The sequence below is a fragment of the Acanthochromis polyacanthus genome, chromosome 12 (assembly GCF_021347895.1).
Source record: "Acanthochromis polyacanthus isolate Apoly-LR-REF ecotype Palm Island chromosome 12, KAUST_Apoly_ChrSc, whole genome shotgun sequence".
Classification (NCBI taxonomy): domain Eukaryota; kingdom Metazoa; phylum Chordata; class Actinopteri; family Pomacentridae; genus Acanthochromis; species Acanthochromis polyacanthus.
Window position 1 is genome coordinate 12,864,027 of NC_067124.1, and position 15,523 is coordinate 12,879,549.

General features: G+C 40.9%; 1 protein-coding gene across 1 annotated transcript; it reads left to right on the top strand.

Annotated features, from left to right (window-relative positions):
* Positions 1–377: 377 nt before the first annotated feature.
* Positions 378–8,583, top strand: sdha (succinate dehydrogenase complex, subunit A, flavoprotein (Fp)). The gene is given in 26 exon segments (XM_051957199.1): positions 378–460; positions 1,454–1,535; positions 1,857–1,883; positions 1,886–1,960; positions 1,962–2,021; positions 2,208–2,254; positions 2,256–2,337; positions 2,339–2,350; positions 2,647–2,664; positions 2,666–2,686; positions 2,688–2,746; positions 2,748–2,817; positions 2,930–3,093; positions 3,190–3,286; positions 3,288–3,318; positions 4,521–4,689; positions 4,831–5,026; positions 5,110–5,281; positions 6,132–6,250; positions 6,405–6,516; positions 6,644–6,774; positions 7,022–7,052; positions 7,055–7,104; positions 7,106–7,135; positions 7,250–7,292; positions 7,295–8,583. Coding segments are annotated over 26 exon segments (2,007 nt in total). The 5' UTR covers positions 378–392; the 3' UTR covers positions 7,336–8,583.
* Positions 8,584–15,523: the final 6,940 nt, after the last annotated feature.

A 15,523-nucleotide genomic window follows, 5' to 3' on the forward strand; every position in this document is an offset into this window, starting at 1 on the left:
ACAACATGTCAGTGTACGTCTGTTAAATACATGGAGCCGTGTCTCACCTTGAATGAAAAGTCTAGGTCACTTATACATTTGTTCCTGCACACCCAGCTTATACAATTTTACGCTTCAGCGGACTATTTGTACCGACCAAGGGGTTATTCATAAAAACCCACTTTTTAAAAGTGCATTTACATATTATAAGTGAACAATATAAGTATTTTTTACTGAATTTATTTTAGGTGTCTGGATGGTTATTACTGCAACACATACATTAGAAAATGTTTTAGATTAAAAACTATTAGGTGTAATATGAGTGTCACCCCCTTTTTTAGAGTGGTCCAGTCCAGTGCAACAGAATATCCGATCCTCCCCCGAGCCGCAGGAACGGTCCTCCAAGTGACAACATGGCGAGTGTTCGTGCTGCGTCCCGTTTTCTGTCCAAGAAGGCGCTGTTTAAAACGAAAGCAGTGAGTAGAAACAAATTGACAGTAAACTCTTATTAACTTTGTTTGCTTTATTCATGAGTGTTTATTGTATTTATTCATGCTGAAAGGAAGAATTTAGCTTTCGTAACTGGCGGATTCTCACTTGCGTAATCTGTTATGTAGCTAAGGGTGTTTCAATGTGACACTATGAAAAGGCTACTTTGCGAGTGCAAAGCTATGTTATATGCAACTATATTATCTCTTTTATTCGTTTTGCCTGTTACATATGAGTAATGTTTAGTAAACTGTCAACATAATTGAGGTATTCCATCTTCAAACTCACTTGCCCTTGTGAAACACTGGTAACTAGCGGCTGCGTGTTAGCTTCAGCGTGTAAAAGGAAACACTACAGATACATTTAAACCGAAGTAGTTGTTTAATGATATCATAGGTCATAAAAATCAAAGTCAATACCAAAAGTTGGTGTAAATTTGCGCCGAGTCATGACAATGGATATTAATGCTTTTGGTAGAGATCTTATGGATGTGCTATAATTGATATCAAAATAAGAAAACTAAATTGATCCTTACGAGTTTTTTTTTCAGGGATTGATTGAGATTGTGGAAGTTGTAAAATCGTAAAATAGCACAGTAAAATACAACGAATGAAAGAAAGCACAGGGGTACATAAGCCTGAAGTCTCGCGTTACGAGAGTTGATGACGTTGCATGTGCTTGTAGAGTTAGCCCTGGTTAGGGTGGTGTAAACAATAACCAAGATGGCATGTGAAAACTCTCTGTAGTGTAGACACAGACACACTGGTAATATTTCAACATTATGGACTTATTAATATATAAGTATTATATATTTCATACATTCCTTAATATGGAATAAATACTTAAGTATATGTTTATTAGCTGATTTTTTTTAGTGGCATGCAATGATTAGTTTGATGAGCATCTGAGCTATGATGCTGCTTTTGTGTGATTTATTTATTTTTTCCCCATGTTAAGATGTGAGTTATTTTTCTGTCAGGTCCCATGCTGGTGCAGTTCATGGGTCCAGGAACTTTCACTTCTCCATCGTATTGGCAAGGGGAAAGATGCCAACAGTATCAGATGATGTGAGTAACATTTCTGTTAGTTTTATGCAGATCAAAATTAATAGGGTTAATACGGATGGGAAAATTTATGTAATTTCTTCGTCTTCCTTTTTTTAATTTTACTTACCGAATTCCTTTTCTTTTTTTTTTTTTCTTTGGCATCACCCCATCCTTGAATGTTTGGCAATATGTAAACAATAGGCATGCCAATAAGAACACTGGAATCAAATTCCCAATTATGTATACTCACAACATTCCCTGACTCCGGTGAGAGTGGTCTTAACTTTGTGCAGACATGCTCTTTTAAGAGTCTTAGCACCCTCTCACCTTCATGGTTTTCAGGTCTCCACTCAGTATCCAGTTGTGGGATCAATGGAGTTGATGCTGTGGTGGTAGGAGATGGAGGGCGGGACTCAGGGCAGCCTTTTGGACTGTCAGAGGCTGGCTTTCAACACTGCCTGTGTCACCAAACTCTTCCAACCAGGTCTCACACTGTTTGCTGCACAGGTATAACAACCTACTTTATATGGTTTAATTGATGATGTAAACTGATCTGTTGGTCAGTTTGGCTTAAATTCCTCTGCGTGCAATACATTTGAAAATTAGCAAGCTCTCATATGAATGTAAATCTTAGCTGTGTTGATTCTTCCTTAATTTTTTTTTTTAATCGGGTAAATATACTTTGGCTCATAGGGTGGGATCAATGCGGCTCTGGGAAACATGGAGGAGGATGACTGGAGGTGCATTCTATGACACAGTGAAGGGATCTGATTGGCTCGGAGACCAGGACGCCATCCACTACATGACAGAACAGGCTCCTGCCAGCTGTAGTGGAGGTATGATCCTTCACACATACAGACACAGCAGTGGTTATGCTAGTTGGCAAATACTAGGCTTTGACCACTACAGATGCAACTGTAAGCCATTCATTTAATGCTATACAATACACCATTATGAAACAGATTTAGATCTTTAAGCCTTCGACAGTTCATAATTTGTAAAGGTTAAATTGGGGGGAGTTCTTCTGATATGGTGGATAGTGGATTTTTTTTCAATAAATTTTTTGTTTGTTTCAGTTTTATTTACGTATTTATGTCGCATGGTGAACTTACACTGCTTTTTCTTTTCCCAGCTGGAGAACTTTGGCATGCCCATTCAGCCGCACTGAGGACGGGAAAGATCTACCAGAGGGCATTTGGAGGTCAGAGTCTAAAGTATGGAAAAGGAGGCCAGCCACCGCTGCTGCTGTGTAGCCGACAGAACTGGACACTCACTGCTGCACACCACTTTATGGAAAGGGTAAGTTCAATACTGTTCCACCTTCTTTCTCTGACTCAGCTGTGCATCGAGAAAACTTGTTTTGCTGAGGGACATTCATTTAACTGCTTCTGTCTGCCTCTGTGACTCCTGTTCAGTCTCTTCGTTATGACACCAGTTACTTTGTGGGAGTACTTTGCCCGTGGGATCTGCTGGATGGAAAACGGAGATGCAAGGTGTGATTGCCTCTGTGTATGGAGGATGGTTCTATTCACCGCTTCAGAGCCCAGATACCGTCATCGCTACTGGGGGTAGGAGTCCAGTTTCCATTCAGCTCCATAGTAGTTTTCTTGGAGTGTTAACGTAGTTGTCATCAGCTGGTGAGAAGTTAGGAAACCGCTTCTGTCTTTCCTTCCAGGGGATATGGAAGGACCTATCTTCAGCTGCACATCTGCAACACAGGCACAGGAGGACGGGTAAACGCAATGGTGACCAGAGCTGGCCTGCCCTGCCAGGCATTTGGAGTTTGTACAGTTCCATCCAACTGGTGAGAAAAGGCACTTTCTAAACTTATTTAAAGCAAAGCCATAAAATTAGTTCTGTTACTGAAGCATTAAAGCAGTATAGGTCTGATTTTGAAGACAGCTGCTCGGAACATCAACAGCAGCTAAATAATTGCTTGAAAAACACACGAGATTGCGTAGTAATTTTAACGAGTAAAGTTATTTTTATCAATGACAGTTCAAAGTCCATTATTTTATTGACTAGCCATAAAGGTGTGATAAAATGCTGTTCTTATGTTAAATGCTTTTCTGTGTCCCTCCTTTAATTTACATTTTACTTCAGATATATGAAGAGATACTGAGAGATAGCATAATTGCTAATTATCTTTAGTGTTTGGCTTAGATAAATTGCTGTTCATGTGTCTGGAAAGGGTATTAAAACTATGAATTATTTGTCTTTTGTCCCTTTTGCTGCATGGGAAAAATAATTCATGTGATAAATTCTAAGTTAAATAGCAAATTCCCCATGCATGTGTAGTATTTGGTTGCAAGTACCTGTTTACATTAAGGCAGCGTACATTATGTTGTTAAAAATATTGTAGGTATGTATAAAAGAGTTGAACTGTAGGAGGCCATCAGGTTAATAAGTCAACAGCAAACTGACCTTTAGCGTTACTGTTACTAATATTTGCATTCACTGTTTATGCTTGTTGTGAACACACTTGTTGAGATAAAATTAACACACTCTTTTGGATTTCTCTAGTAAAATTACAGCATAATTACCAAGATAAATATGCTTCAGTGCTTTGCTATCGGTGCTGGGTCCATAAAGCACAGGATCATAATTGTTATTGGTGCCATAGCAATGATGGCAACTATTACCAACCTTGTGTTTCCTTGATTGAAATACCATTAATTTAAAGTTAGAATTCCTATGATTCAATTTCAAAGACCACTTCTTTTTTGTAGCTCAAAATATATTTACTGTTGCACTTGTGTTGTTTGTTCATCAACACTGGGATCCAATTGCAGGCCTCATAAATGATCGTGGCCACCAGAAGAATAATGTAGTGGCCCACCTACAACTGAGCAGTATTATGACTCTAAAAAAAACAAGATTAGCCTTTGAAATAGGTTTCTGAGACGAAATATTTATGTATAACTGGCAAAATGTTAAACCATGTCTTTTACTTTCAGCAAAATGTGAGTACAACTGTCATCCCTTTTAACATTTGAACCTTTACAGGGATCTACGGAGCCGGTTGCCTGATCACAGAGGGTTGCCGTGGTGAGGGAGGCATCCTGATCAATAGCGAGGGAGAGCGCTTCATGGAGCGCTACGCACCAAACGCCAAAGACCTGGCCTCCAGAGACGTCGTGTCCCGCTCCATGACCATCGAGATCAGGGAGGGCAGGTACAGACAACGCCTGTGTTTGATGTGAACTGTTTGTCAGCAAAACTCAGGTTTTCAAGACTGAAAGAACTGAGAAATCTGCTGCTGTTTTTTTTTTTTTTTTTTTTTTTTTTTAATCAATGTCGGTCTTTACTCCTTCAGGGGTGTCGGCCCAGAGAAGGACCACGTTTACCTGCAGCTTCACCACCTGCCTCCTCAGCAGCTGGCCACAAGGCTGCCTGGTATCTCAGAAACAGCCATGATCTTTGCCGGTGTTGACGTCACCAAGGAGCCCATCCCTGTCCTGCCCACCGTTCATTACAACATGGGTGGAGTTCCCACAAACTTCAAAGGACAGGTACAGAATTTATGCATTTTCTCATCCACTGCTCAGTACTTCACTGCGAGTGTCTTCCAATACTTTAAATCTTTTACCAACAGGTGATCACTCACACCAACGGCGAGGACAAGGTGGTACCTGGACTGTATGCCTGTGGTGAGGCTGGATGTGCCAGCGTCCACGGTGCTAACAGGCTGGGTGCTAACTCACTGCTGGACCTGGTGGTGTTCGGTAGAGCCTGCGCCCTCACAATTGCTTCAGAACACAAACCTGGTGAGGATTTCTGTTAGTAATTTTAACTAGAATGAGGAATGTTAAGTAGTTTTTAAAAAATGTTTAACACTAGATTGTTACCAAAGCAACACTTTGCCATTTAGTAGAGATGAATAACACATTAATCTATCACAAGGGTCATGTAAAATGCTATGTAATATCCATTTGTTTTATGTTTAAATACCACCACTATGACTAACTGATAAGTTTATTTTTAATACTAATATCACAATTGTTCATTTATTCACTGAATTCATTTTTTTCTTTTGAAGGGACAAAATATTATGCCACTTTTAAATAAAAGAGGACTGCTAGCATTTCTATGTTTTACTGCATTCCTGCTAATGTGCAAATCTTTGCATCAAACTTTAAATACGGTTTTCTTCACCTGAATTCGGTGCATCTCCTAATGGGCAAAGTGGTAAATACAATTTGTACCCAAAACACTTGCACTTAAACATAAAATTGTTGATAGATACTACAATTTACTGATTTTTGTTTCAGTCAAACAGCTGTGCAAAAGAGAAGCCTCTAGTCTCTCCACTAAGTTGCAACATATGCAACATTTTTGGTGACAACAAATTATGATACAGAGTAAATTATGGTGTTATAATGTAAGATGTAACCAAGTTGAACCCAAGTGATTTTATCTACGTTGCTTTCTAAGAGTGGAGCATGCATTTTTAAACTTCAGTACCACATTGAATCCTGTTGATTTAATTGTGGGAAGCCAAAATTATGGTAATGACTGATGTTTGAACTGTGCAGCCTTACAGGATTATATCTGATATGAGTGTTTTCGTACACATTTGCGTCACCACTGACACTGATAATGTCGCTTTGTCTCCAGGAGAGAAACTGTCCCCACTGAAGCCCAGTGCAGGAGAGGAGTCTGTGGCTAACCTGGATAAGCTGAGGTTTGCTAACGGAAGCATGAGAACCTCTGAGATCAGGCTCAACATGCAGAAGGTGCAAACACACATGACCGCATTCACATGTACCAGCTTTTATTATGTCAGATGTTATGTCTTAGTGAGCCATATTCTACAAGAACCTGTGTTCAAAGAGATTCTGAGTTCATAGACAAACACAAAATAACATTTTTCTCTGCGTCTGCATTCAGACCATGCAGACCCATGCTGCAGTGTTCCGTACTGGTTCCCTCCTGAAGGAGGGATGCGACAAGATGGATGCCATTTACCAGACCATGGATGACCTCAAGACCTTTGACAGAGGTACTGCACCGCTTTTTGTGCGTTTTCTGTGGCCAGTTGTGTGTTTTTGTGCAAAAAACTACAGTTCTCTTAGTCTGTGACATAGAATATAAAGTCTCTTCATTTTTTCCCCTCCTCTCTCCTCCAGGCATTGTATGGAACACAGACTTGGTGGAAACATTGGAGCTGCAGAACCTGATGCTGAACGCCGTCCAGACCATCCACTCCGCTGAACAGAGGAAGGAGAGCAGGGGAGCACACGCCAGAGAGGACTTTAAGGTATGTATATGTACCTATATTTCTTTATCCATTGTTCTCACTCTGCTTCTTCTTTCTTTAAGTCATGCTTTAAGCTTTGGGGTCTACTTTTGTTGTTTTTCTTCTGCTAATGAGCAGTTTGGATCTTCCTCTGTTCTCGTCTTAGTATTACATTTTTATCAGTGGATAATTGAAAAAAACTGTAATTCCACATTCTTTGTTACCGCCAGTCTTTCCTCTGATGAAATTTCTTTTAACTATGTTCCAGGACCGTGTCGATGAGTACGACTACTCTAAGCCCTGCAGGGTCAGGAGAAGAAGCCCTTCGATCAGCACTGGAGGAAACACACTTCTGTCCTACGTCGACCCCAAGACTGGAAAGGTAAAATCCTCTGCTCTGTTTGTTGGATTTTAAACTGTCCTACTTGCCATTATCAACTTTAAATGCCAGTACCACCTGTGAAATCTGATGCACTTTTGCTTTGACCAATCTCAGGTGACCTTGGAGTACCGACCTGTTATCGACGTCTCTCTGGATGAGCAGACTGCGCCCACGTTCCTCCTGCCATCCGCTCCTACTAAGTTTCCTCTTGTCCCTACCGTCCCTCCTCTAAAAACAACCTTACTCCAATGCTGAGTTCATTTAACTGATATTTAAGAAGATGCATTTTCTGTCCAGAGATGACTTTGGGGACAAATTCTGCTTTCTTGTTGACATTTGTATCCATTTTAGAGTGTTCAATACAATACCGGTCTGGTCAACTGCTGCCCCTTTGTGTCATATTCCTGCTCCTCTCCTTCATGTGTGTTTTGTCTTGATTTAATCCGTTTGCAGTTGATGGATTTCAGCAAGGTTCTTGTGATCTCTCACAATTTCAAGCAGGTTTGTATATACATCATTGGAATCTTCGAGACTAAAGGCGGCTGAGACATTTTCGGCCTCCGAGTGTCGAACAAAAAAAGAAAATTTAACGTGTGTTGCACCACTCTAGCTTGGCTTTATATGATGACATCATAATTTCCATTTCCTCATCTTGGATTGTGGTAATGATTCTTTTGCTTCTCTCTTTTGGCCGAGTGAAGAGATGATGGAAATGATTGTAGTTTGAGACGCACATGTCACAGAGCCACAAGGAGATTTCAAGTACGGTATGTAATATTGCATAAATGTACAATAAATATGGGCAGTCCATACTGTATGTACTAGTTAAAGCATGAGTTGTCTCTACTCACTGTGGCCTTCAGTCTGCATAGTATTACTTCTTGTACGCTTCAAGTGTGCGATCTACACTCTTGTTCAGAAGATCATCAGCTGATTGAGCTTAAACTATCTGTAGTAACTCACTATGTATGTTAACCAAATGGATGCTTAAATCTCTTCTGCCACATTACAATATCTTAGTGGTTATACAGCTTGGTGTTGATGTTGCTTTCTCTGAACACTGCAGAGTCACTTAAGTGTTGTTCCAGAAGTTAATCGTTATTCTGAGTACCAACATCATTCTCAGCTCTAAATGCTTCAATGAGCAGTAGTTTTAGAGGTATTCTCCATTAACAAGTGCTGTTTGTGGTGTACAATTAACAGGCAACTTGTGAAAATTTACCACATTTACTGCCACTTCATGAATGAGTTTTAAAGTGAAGGTTGCTCACAATTTCAGCACTTATAATGCCGAACAAATCAACATGACATGCCTCTTGTAATGAATCGATGAAAGGGTGACTTAATTTATTTGCCTGTTTGGGAGAAAAAGTAAATTTTCTTCTTGTTTTGCCATTTGTACTTGTTTCATATGTTCAATAAAGTGTAGCCAGTGCATAGAAACAAAAGCTCTTGGATTGTCTTTTTGTAATGGAAGGTGGTGGACAAAATAAGACCTATACACGCCTATATAATATAAGAATTAAACTATAAATCCACCATATGTGAAAAGCAACTAGTTATTTTAGTTAGTGACTCAGCTTTTTGTCCTCTGGGTGGCAGCAGAAGCACACTGATGATCCGGTGTCTTTTCCTTAAATTACAACAGTGTCGGTGGACAGTTGCAGTGTGTGTCCTCTGTGGCGCTCACTTGTAATGCCGACTCATTATCTTCCCTCAGCTGTTTACATCGTTCTGGTAAAGGGTGGAGTTATGGTGAGAGGTGCTGTTCTTTGTAACATCCTGCTGTGGCTCTTTCACCTTGGGAGGACATTTTGCAGCAGACGTCACTAATTACTAAACAAACACTGAGGTAACATGAGCCCATTTCACAGCCCTGCCAGCTGTAAAAGCCATGCATGGAAAGGTCACAACTCTATTAGCACAAATGAAAGCTTGTTAAGGGAGGAAAAACATACATAGTTTACCTTTATGTCCTGTATTGAATCAGCTGTTGGCTACGATATAGTTCTGGATCATGATTTCATGAAAAAAAATTATTCTAACGGTTTTAGAGGCTCGCTAGATAAGCAAATAGTAATAGAAGTGACTTTGAAGTTAACAGCAGATGTTAAAAGGAAATGCATATAAAGAACAGAAAAAAATATTGTGGTTGATTCTTGAAAAAAACAAACATTTCAGTTAGAAGCCACAGATTCTCACGACATTAATCAGGAGATGTAACCCACTATAACTTTCTACAGCTGCAGTTTTTATTTTGACACTATTTCTTTTTAAACAGTTTTGTTAAAGCAATGTCTCCTCATTTCAGCTATACACATTTTATTGTATTGAGACCTTAAACTGAAAACACTGTGAGAAAGCTCAGTGTTTTTACTGCACTTTTGTATCTCAAAGCACACGTAGAGAAGAAATCACAAGCATAAACAGTGCTCCAAGCTAGTCAACATCCTTTTTTCTTCTAAAGCTCATGGCTTATGGTCTCAGCTGATGACTTTCAACTGCAGCCACTTGTTCCTCTTGGTACAGCAGTTTACATCACCAGAAGTAGGCTCTTTGTCATGTTTAGGCAGTCTGTCCTGGAACCTTTAGGGTTAAAAAGCAGATGCTGGCTGTTATTAATGGCTTCCAGAGCAGCTGATCCAAGCCTGCAGAGAATATTAGCTTGCAAGCATGAAGCCACAGCTAATACTTCCTAAATGGGCTTTCAAATAGATGAAGTGACATGAAAGCAACAGGAAACTATATACACACAACTTAACTATAAAACACTTCCATAAGCACAAATAAACTAGAAAAAAAAAAAATCAGGAAAAGGAAAGCCATCTGAGGAACACATGCCTGGTCACACTTTTAAAAAACTCTAACTTGAATTTCAAATGATGCAATTTATTATTGAAAGTCCCCTGAAAAGATAAAACCATGTCTGTATGCGTACATTATCACTTATATTAAACAATTAGCTTTTTAAAGACAAAATTAGACACTAACCACGAACCTATTTCTATCCACAAACAAAAGGTTTTGTCGTGGTGTGATGGCAAAACCTCTCACTACAAAAAACAAACAAAACAACAAAAAAAGGCAGACTAATCTGAAGCAATGTTTCTCCAGGAACATTTCTGTTATTAAACAGCAGAAAATGAAATCTGTCAGGATTATTTAAAATCAGACAGTTCTAAGGAGCTTGTGCATAATGGTTATAAACTTGGTTTGGTGACAATAGTGGTGGATAATATAGTTGCAAGGGAGCAAGCAGAGAATGAAAAAACACAGCAACAGGATTTAGTCGAAGAAACAAAATCAAAACAGAATAGAATAAATAGTCTTTAAACGTTTTTCCTGTAAATCCTTGGTGGACACCTTAATGGTTGAATACAAGAAACATTCACCACTATGCATATCAATGACCAAATGACATGCCATATTTTGCAAAGGGAAATCCCAGAGGATGGTGTAGCTGAGAGAGTGCAATAGAGAGGCCGGTGTGACATTACAAAACACAAAGAGGTACTGTAAGCTGAGGAGGGAGTAAAATAAGGGAGAAAAACAAAAAAAAAAGTGAATGAACGTTGAATGGTATTATGACTATGTGGAAGGAAAGCAGAAGAACAAGTCACAAAGAGGAAGTGTGGGTGTGGCTGGGAGGGCAGAGACACAACATTTACCGTAATAGCCTTTGCACATGAACAGTGACTGATTATGACTCTCAAACCTTTGGCTGTTTCTCTTGACCTGCTCTAAAAATCAGAGTACTACTGACATCTTGAAACCATTACTCATCCTGAAGTTTTTCCTCCAGCCTATCTGATATAAGGCAGTTGTCACGTAGTCTTTTCCTGATGGCCGCTGGCCAGTGCCCTGCAGGTGAACTACAGGTCACTGGCTTTGAGCCTCCAGGTTAAAGCTGGATGGCAATCATAAATAATGTGGTGATGATTGCAGTGACAGTGGAAAGCTCTGAGAGATGGAGGGTTAGCAACCCAAGCTGTGGCTCTCCAGAGCATGCGCCTACAAATATATCATAAAGAGTCCTTCAGACTAAAACCCTCAAGAAGAGGAGATAAAGTAGCACTCTAAATGGATGGATACACTTGTACCTAAGCTAATGAGGACCTGACTACCAGTGCAGTCATACTAAGGTCTGCAAGAGAAAGAGATCAAACATAAGAACAAGATAGGGGACTTGACAAAGGAACAAGTGGTGCAACACATAGTAACAGTACTACAGTATACAGTAGTACAGTATACCTGACACAAAACATCCAAGCCTTACAAACAGTCCAAAGCAGATCATCTGAACGTTGCTGGTTCTTGTGCCTTGCTGCCAACAAATAATCAGAATGGCAACAGTTTGACAAAGATGTGAATGTGATTGCTGAGGATGTGAACCAGAATCTTCCCACTTGCTATAGTAAAGAGGGAAGAAACTTGTTTGATGAAACTCTCTACAACAGAATGGTGGGTATAAGGCCTGGACCTATTGGGAAGAAACAACCAGATAAGAGATCACCAGGGCAGAACCACACTAATTCAAGTTCATGTACTCATCATTTATAATTTCCTTCCATTCCAACTTGTTAAGCTTTGGGCCTGGTGAATTCAGCAGCTCTGACAGAAAAGTGGATCCTTGGAGAATGTCCTCAGTTAATGTCCAAAGGCCTTGGTAGGGGTATCTGCACTCTCAACACTTGCACCTTTGGCGTAAAGACTGCAACTGGCAGCTCCTGGTCAACTTAAGGAAACAAACTAAGATACCAGTGGCTCCCACACTCAGTCCAGACATGGCCCTATCAACCAATCAAGTGGTTTTGCCAGAGCTGACTGTAAACCTTGGGAAGAATGTATGAATTAGGCACAAGAATGGAAGAGAGTCAGGTATGCAGCTCAGGTACCTGAATAGGTGAGGGATCTCCTGTGAGCAACCTACAGAGGGCTCTGCTTAGACCAGACGCTACACTGGGATCTGGGACTCTTGGAAATTTGTGACAGAAGATGAGGCCTTCAGAACATCTTTGAAGTCACTATAAAGGCTTTCTATTGGATTTAGTTGAAAAGGGGTGCAGCATAATCTGCTACCTGGATCGCCCAGCTGAAGGCGTCTGATGTTAAGACCTGATGGCTTCAAGTTCGTCACTAATGCAGCAACGAGGTTGCAGCACAAAGCGTATCAAAGAATTGATGCGTTATGATGTGAGAAAAGATTGGAGCAGTTACAGTGTCTGTACTTTACAGGTTTCCACCCAACCAAAAGTATTTTTAAACGTCAAGACCACACATCATCTGATGCAATTGAATAGAATTCTTGGATAATCTGGTGGTGACCTTTCTAACAGACCTGCAGTCAGATCTTGTGGTCTACTGTATGCCATCTCTCATCTCAAATGTAGCACTCTGTGAGAGTGGCTTATGCTAATTCAGTTACACCAATTTAATTTCATCATTCTAGCTCTACGGATAAATAAGGTGTCTTGTTTCGGGACCGAAACTACGTTGAAATGAGTGGCCGTTAGGTATTAACTCACAACTATTTTATTCAGAAGACTGCACATGTTAGATAGCCAGCTTCGCGCAACAAAACATATCCCACAAGGCACTGTGGATACACACGTGATGCAAACAACCAATCACAACGTCCCAGGGGTGCTGCATTCAAGATCATTATCACTGGTCGTTAATGTGCACTAAATCATCAGTGAATATTACATCCCCCTTTTTCTCAAAAACGCTACAACATCAAGTAAACAGAATCTAACAGTCTAAATCCTTATGTCCTGTAACCTATTAGGTGGCTAAATACTGCAGCTTAATAAACTCATTCCAACAGATGCTTTCAAGCTATGATTACTCTGTAAATGCACTTGAACATGACATTCTCAGAATATTCGGTAGCAAATATGACAACCAGGACATTGTAACATTTACCATTATGGTTTCTGAACATTGTTAACATTGCAGTTACAGGTCCATAACTGTTCGGGGTCTGACTTCCCGGCCCGAACGGGTTCTGTATGGGGTTGCATGGGATCTGTCCTCTGTTGGACTGTCCAGTGTCTGTGTGTGTTGCTGAATGTCGGTGTGTGTATTTTGTGTCCCTTCAGTGTCCATCAAGTGTTGTCTGTTGCGGCGATACTCGCAACCATCTTCTGTGCGCACGTGGTATGACCTCTCTGTGTCAGCAGGTTTTATGATGACTGCAGGTTTCCAGCGGCCATATTCCTGCATTCTCACATTCTGTCCTGCACGTAGCTGCTTCAATGGCTTGGATGTTCTGTCGTAGTATCTTTTTTGGGACTGCTGCTGTAGGACTCGGTGTTGGTGTATCATCTTATGATTGATAACTTCAGGCTGAAGTTGTTGGTGGGTGTTTGGGAGGATAGATCTTAGTCTGCAACTCATTAGAAGCTGTGCTGGTGATCTGAAGTTGTCAATAGGTGTATTCCTGTACTCCAACAAACCCAAATAGAAGTCCTTTTGATCCTTTTTGCTCTTTTCCAGGAGCTGTTTTGCTATTTGCATGTACTTCTCAGCAAGGCCATTGCTTCATGGATAGTATGGGCTTGTAGTAGTGTGGGTGAAACCCCAGGTGCGTGCAAATGCTGAAAACTCTCCGGATGCATATTGAGGTCCATTATCTGAAACGAGAGTCTCTGGTATGCCGTGTCTGGCGAAAGTTGCTTTCAGTTTCTGTATGATGGCATGTGATGTTGTGCTACGGAGTTTGTCAAACTCGACATACCTGCTGTAGTAGTCAACTGTCACCATGTAGTCTTCATGGTTCCAAGTGAATAGATCTGATGCGATGACTTGCCATGGCCTGTCTGGAATAGTGTGGTTTACATAGGCTCTCTCGTGTTAGCAGGTTGTTGTTCGAGGCAGGTGGAGCATCTTTTAACCATGTCCTCGATTTGTTTGTTCATCCCAGGCCAGAACAGTATGTCGCGAGCTCTTTGTTTGCATTTTTCCATGCCCATGTGTCCTGTATGAATGCGTGATAACATTTCTGCACATAGTGAAGCAGGAATGACGATCTTCTCACCTTTGAACACTATGCCATTTATCACAGACAGCTCATCTCTGTGATTCCAGAAGTCTGTTATGTTGTGAGGACATTTTTTCCTCTGCTCAGGCCATCCGTCTCGTATCACCTGTTGTAATGCTAAAAGCTGTGCATCCTTTCCAGTTTCCTCTTTGATTTCTGTGAGCCTGGTGTCACTGACTGGCAGGCTGCTGTATACAGTATGTACCTGAATGTCCATTCCCTCACTGAGGCTGTTATCCTGGTCTGACAGTGACTTTCTTGATAGTGTGTCTGCGACAGGAATTTCTTTACCAGGTTTGTGGGTGATGGTGAAACTGTATCTTTGGAGTTGCAGGATCATTCGTTGGAGCCTTGGGGGCGCTGCTGCAAGCGGTTTCTGGATGATGAACTCAAGTGGCTTGTGATCACTCTCCACTATGACGTGCTGGCCATAGACATAATGATGGAAACGCTTGAAGCCAAATAGGATAGCACAGAGTTCTTTCTCTATCTGTGCATAGTTGATTTCACCGTCATTAAGTGATTTTGAGGCGTAGCTGATGGGCTTTCCATCCTGTAACAGGACTGCACCTAACCCATACTTTGATGCATCCACTTGCAGTTTCAGCGGTTTTGCTGGGTCAAAATATGCCAAAACAGGTCCTGGTTCCTGTGTGATGAGCTCTTTCATTTTCCTGAATGCTTCATCATGCTGTGCATCCCAAAGAAACTCGCTAGACTCCTTGAGTAGTTGTCTCAGGGGTGCATTTATGTCTGAAAGGCAGGGTGCAAACTTTGACAGGTAATTAACCATTCCTAAAATGGTTTCAAGCTCACCTTTGTCCCTAGGTGGCTCCATCTCTCTGATGGCTTTGAGCTCGTCCGGATCTGGCTTGATGCCATCACCTGTGAGACGATGACCAAAGTAGCTAACCTCTGCAGCACAGATGGTGCTCTTTTCTGGGTTAAGTTTGACACCTTGCTCTCTAGTGCGTTGCAGCATAGCACGGAGATTCGTATCATGTTCAGCTTTTGTTTTTCCATAAATTAAGATGTCGTCAACAATGGCTGTGACCCCTTCAAGCCCTTCATAAGTCTCATCAATCTTTCTTTGAAACTCATCCTGTGCTGAAATAAGGCCAAAAGGTAACCTCAGGAATCTGTAATGTCCAAAGATGCTATTAAAGGTTGTCAGTTTTGATGATTCCTCTGTAAGCTTAATGGCCCAATAACCGGATCTGGCATCCATGACAGAAAAGTAGCGGGCTCCTGCTAGCTTGGCTGTGATGTTATCAAAGGTTGGCAGCATAGACTGTATATATAATGGACGTAGCATCTGGCTCCAGAATTGAAGCAAACCCGGAAGT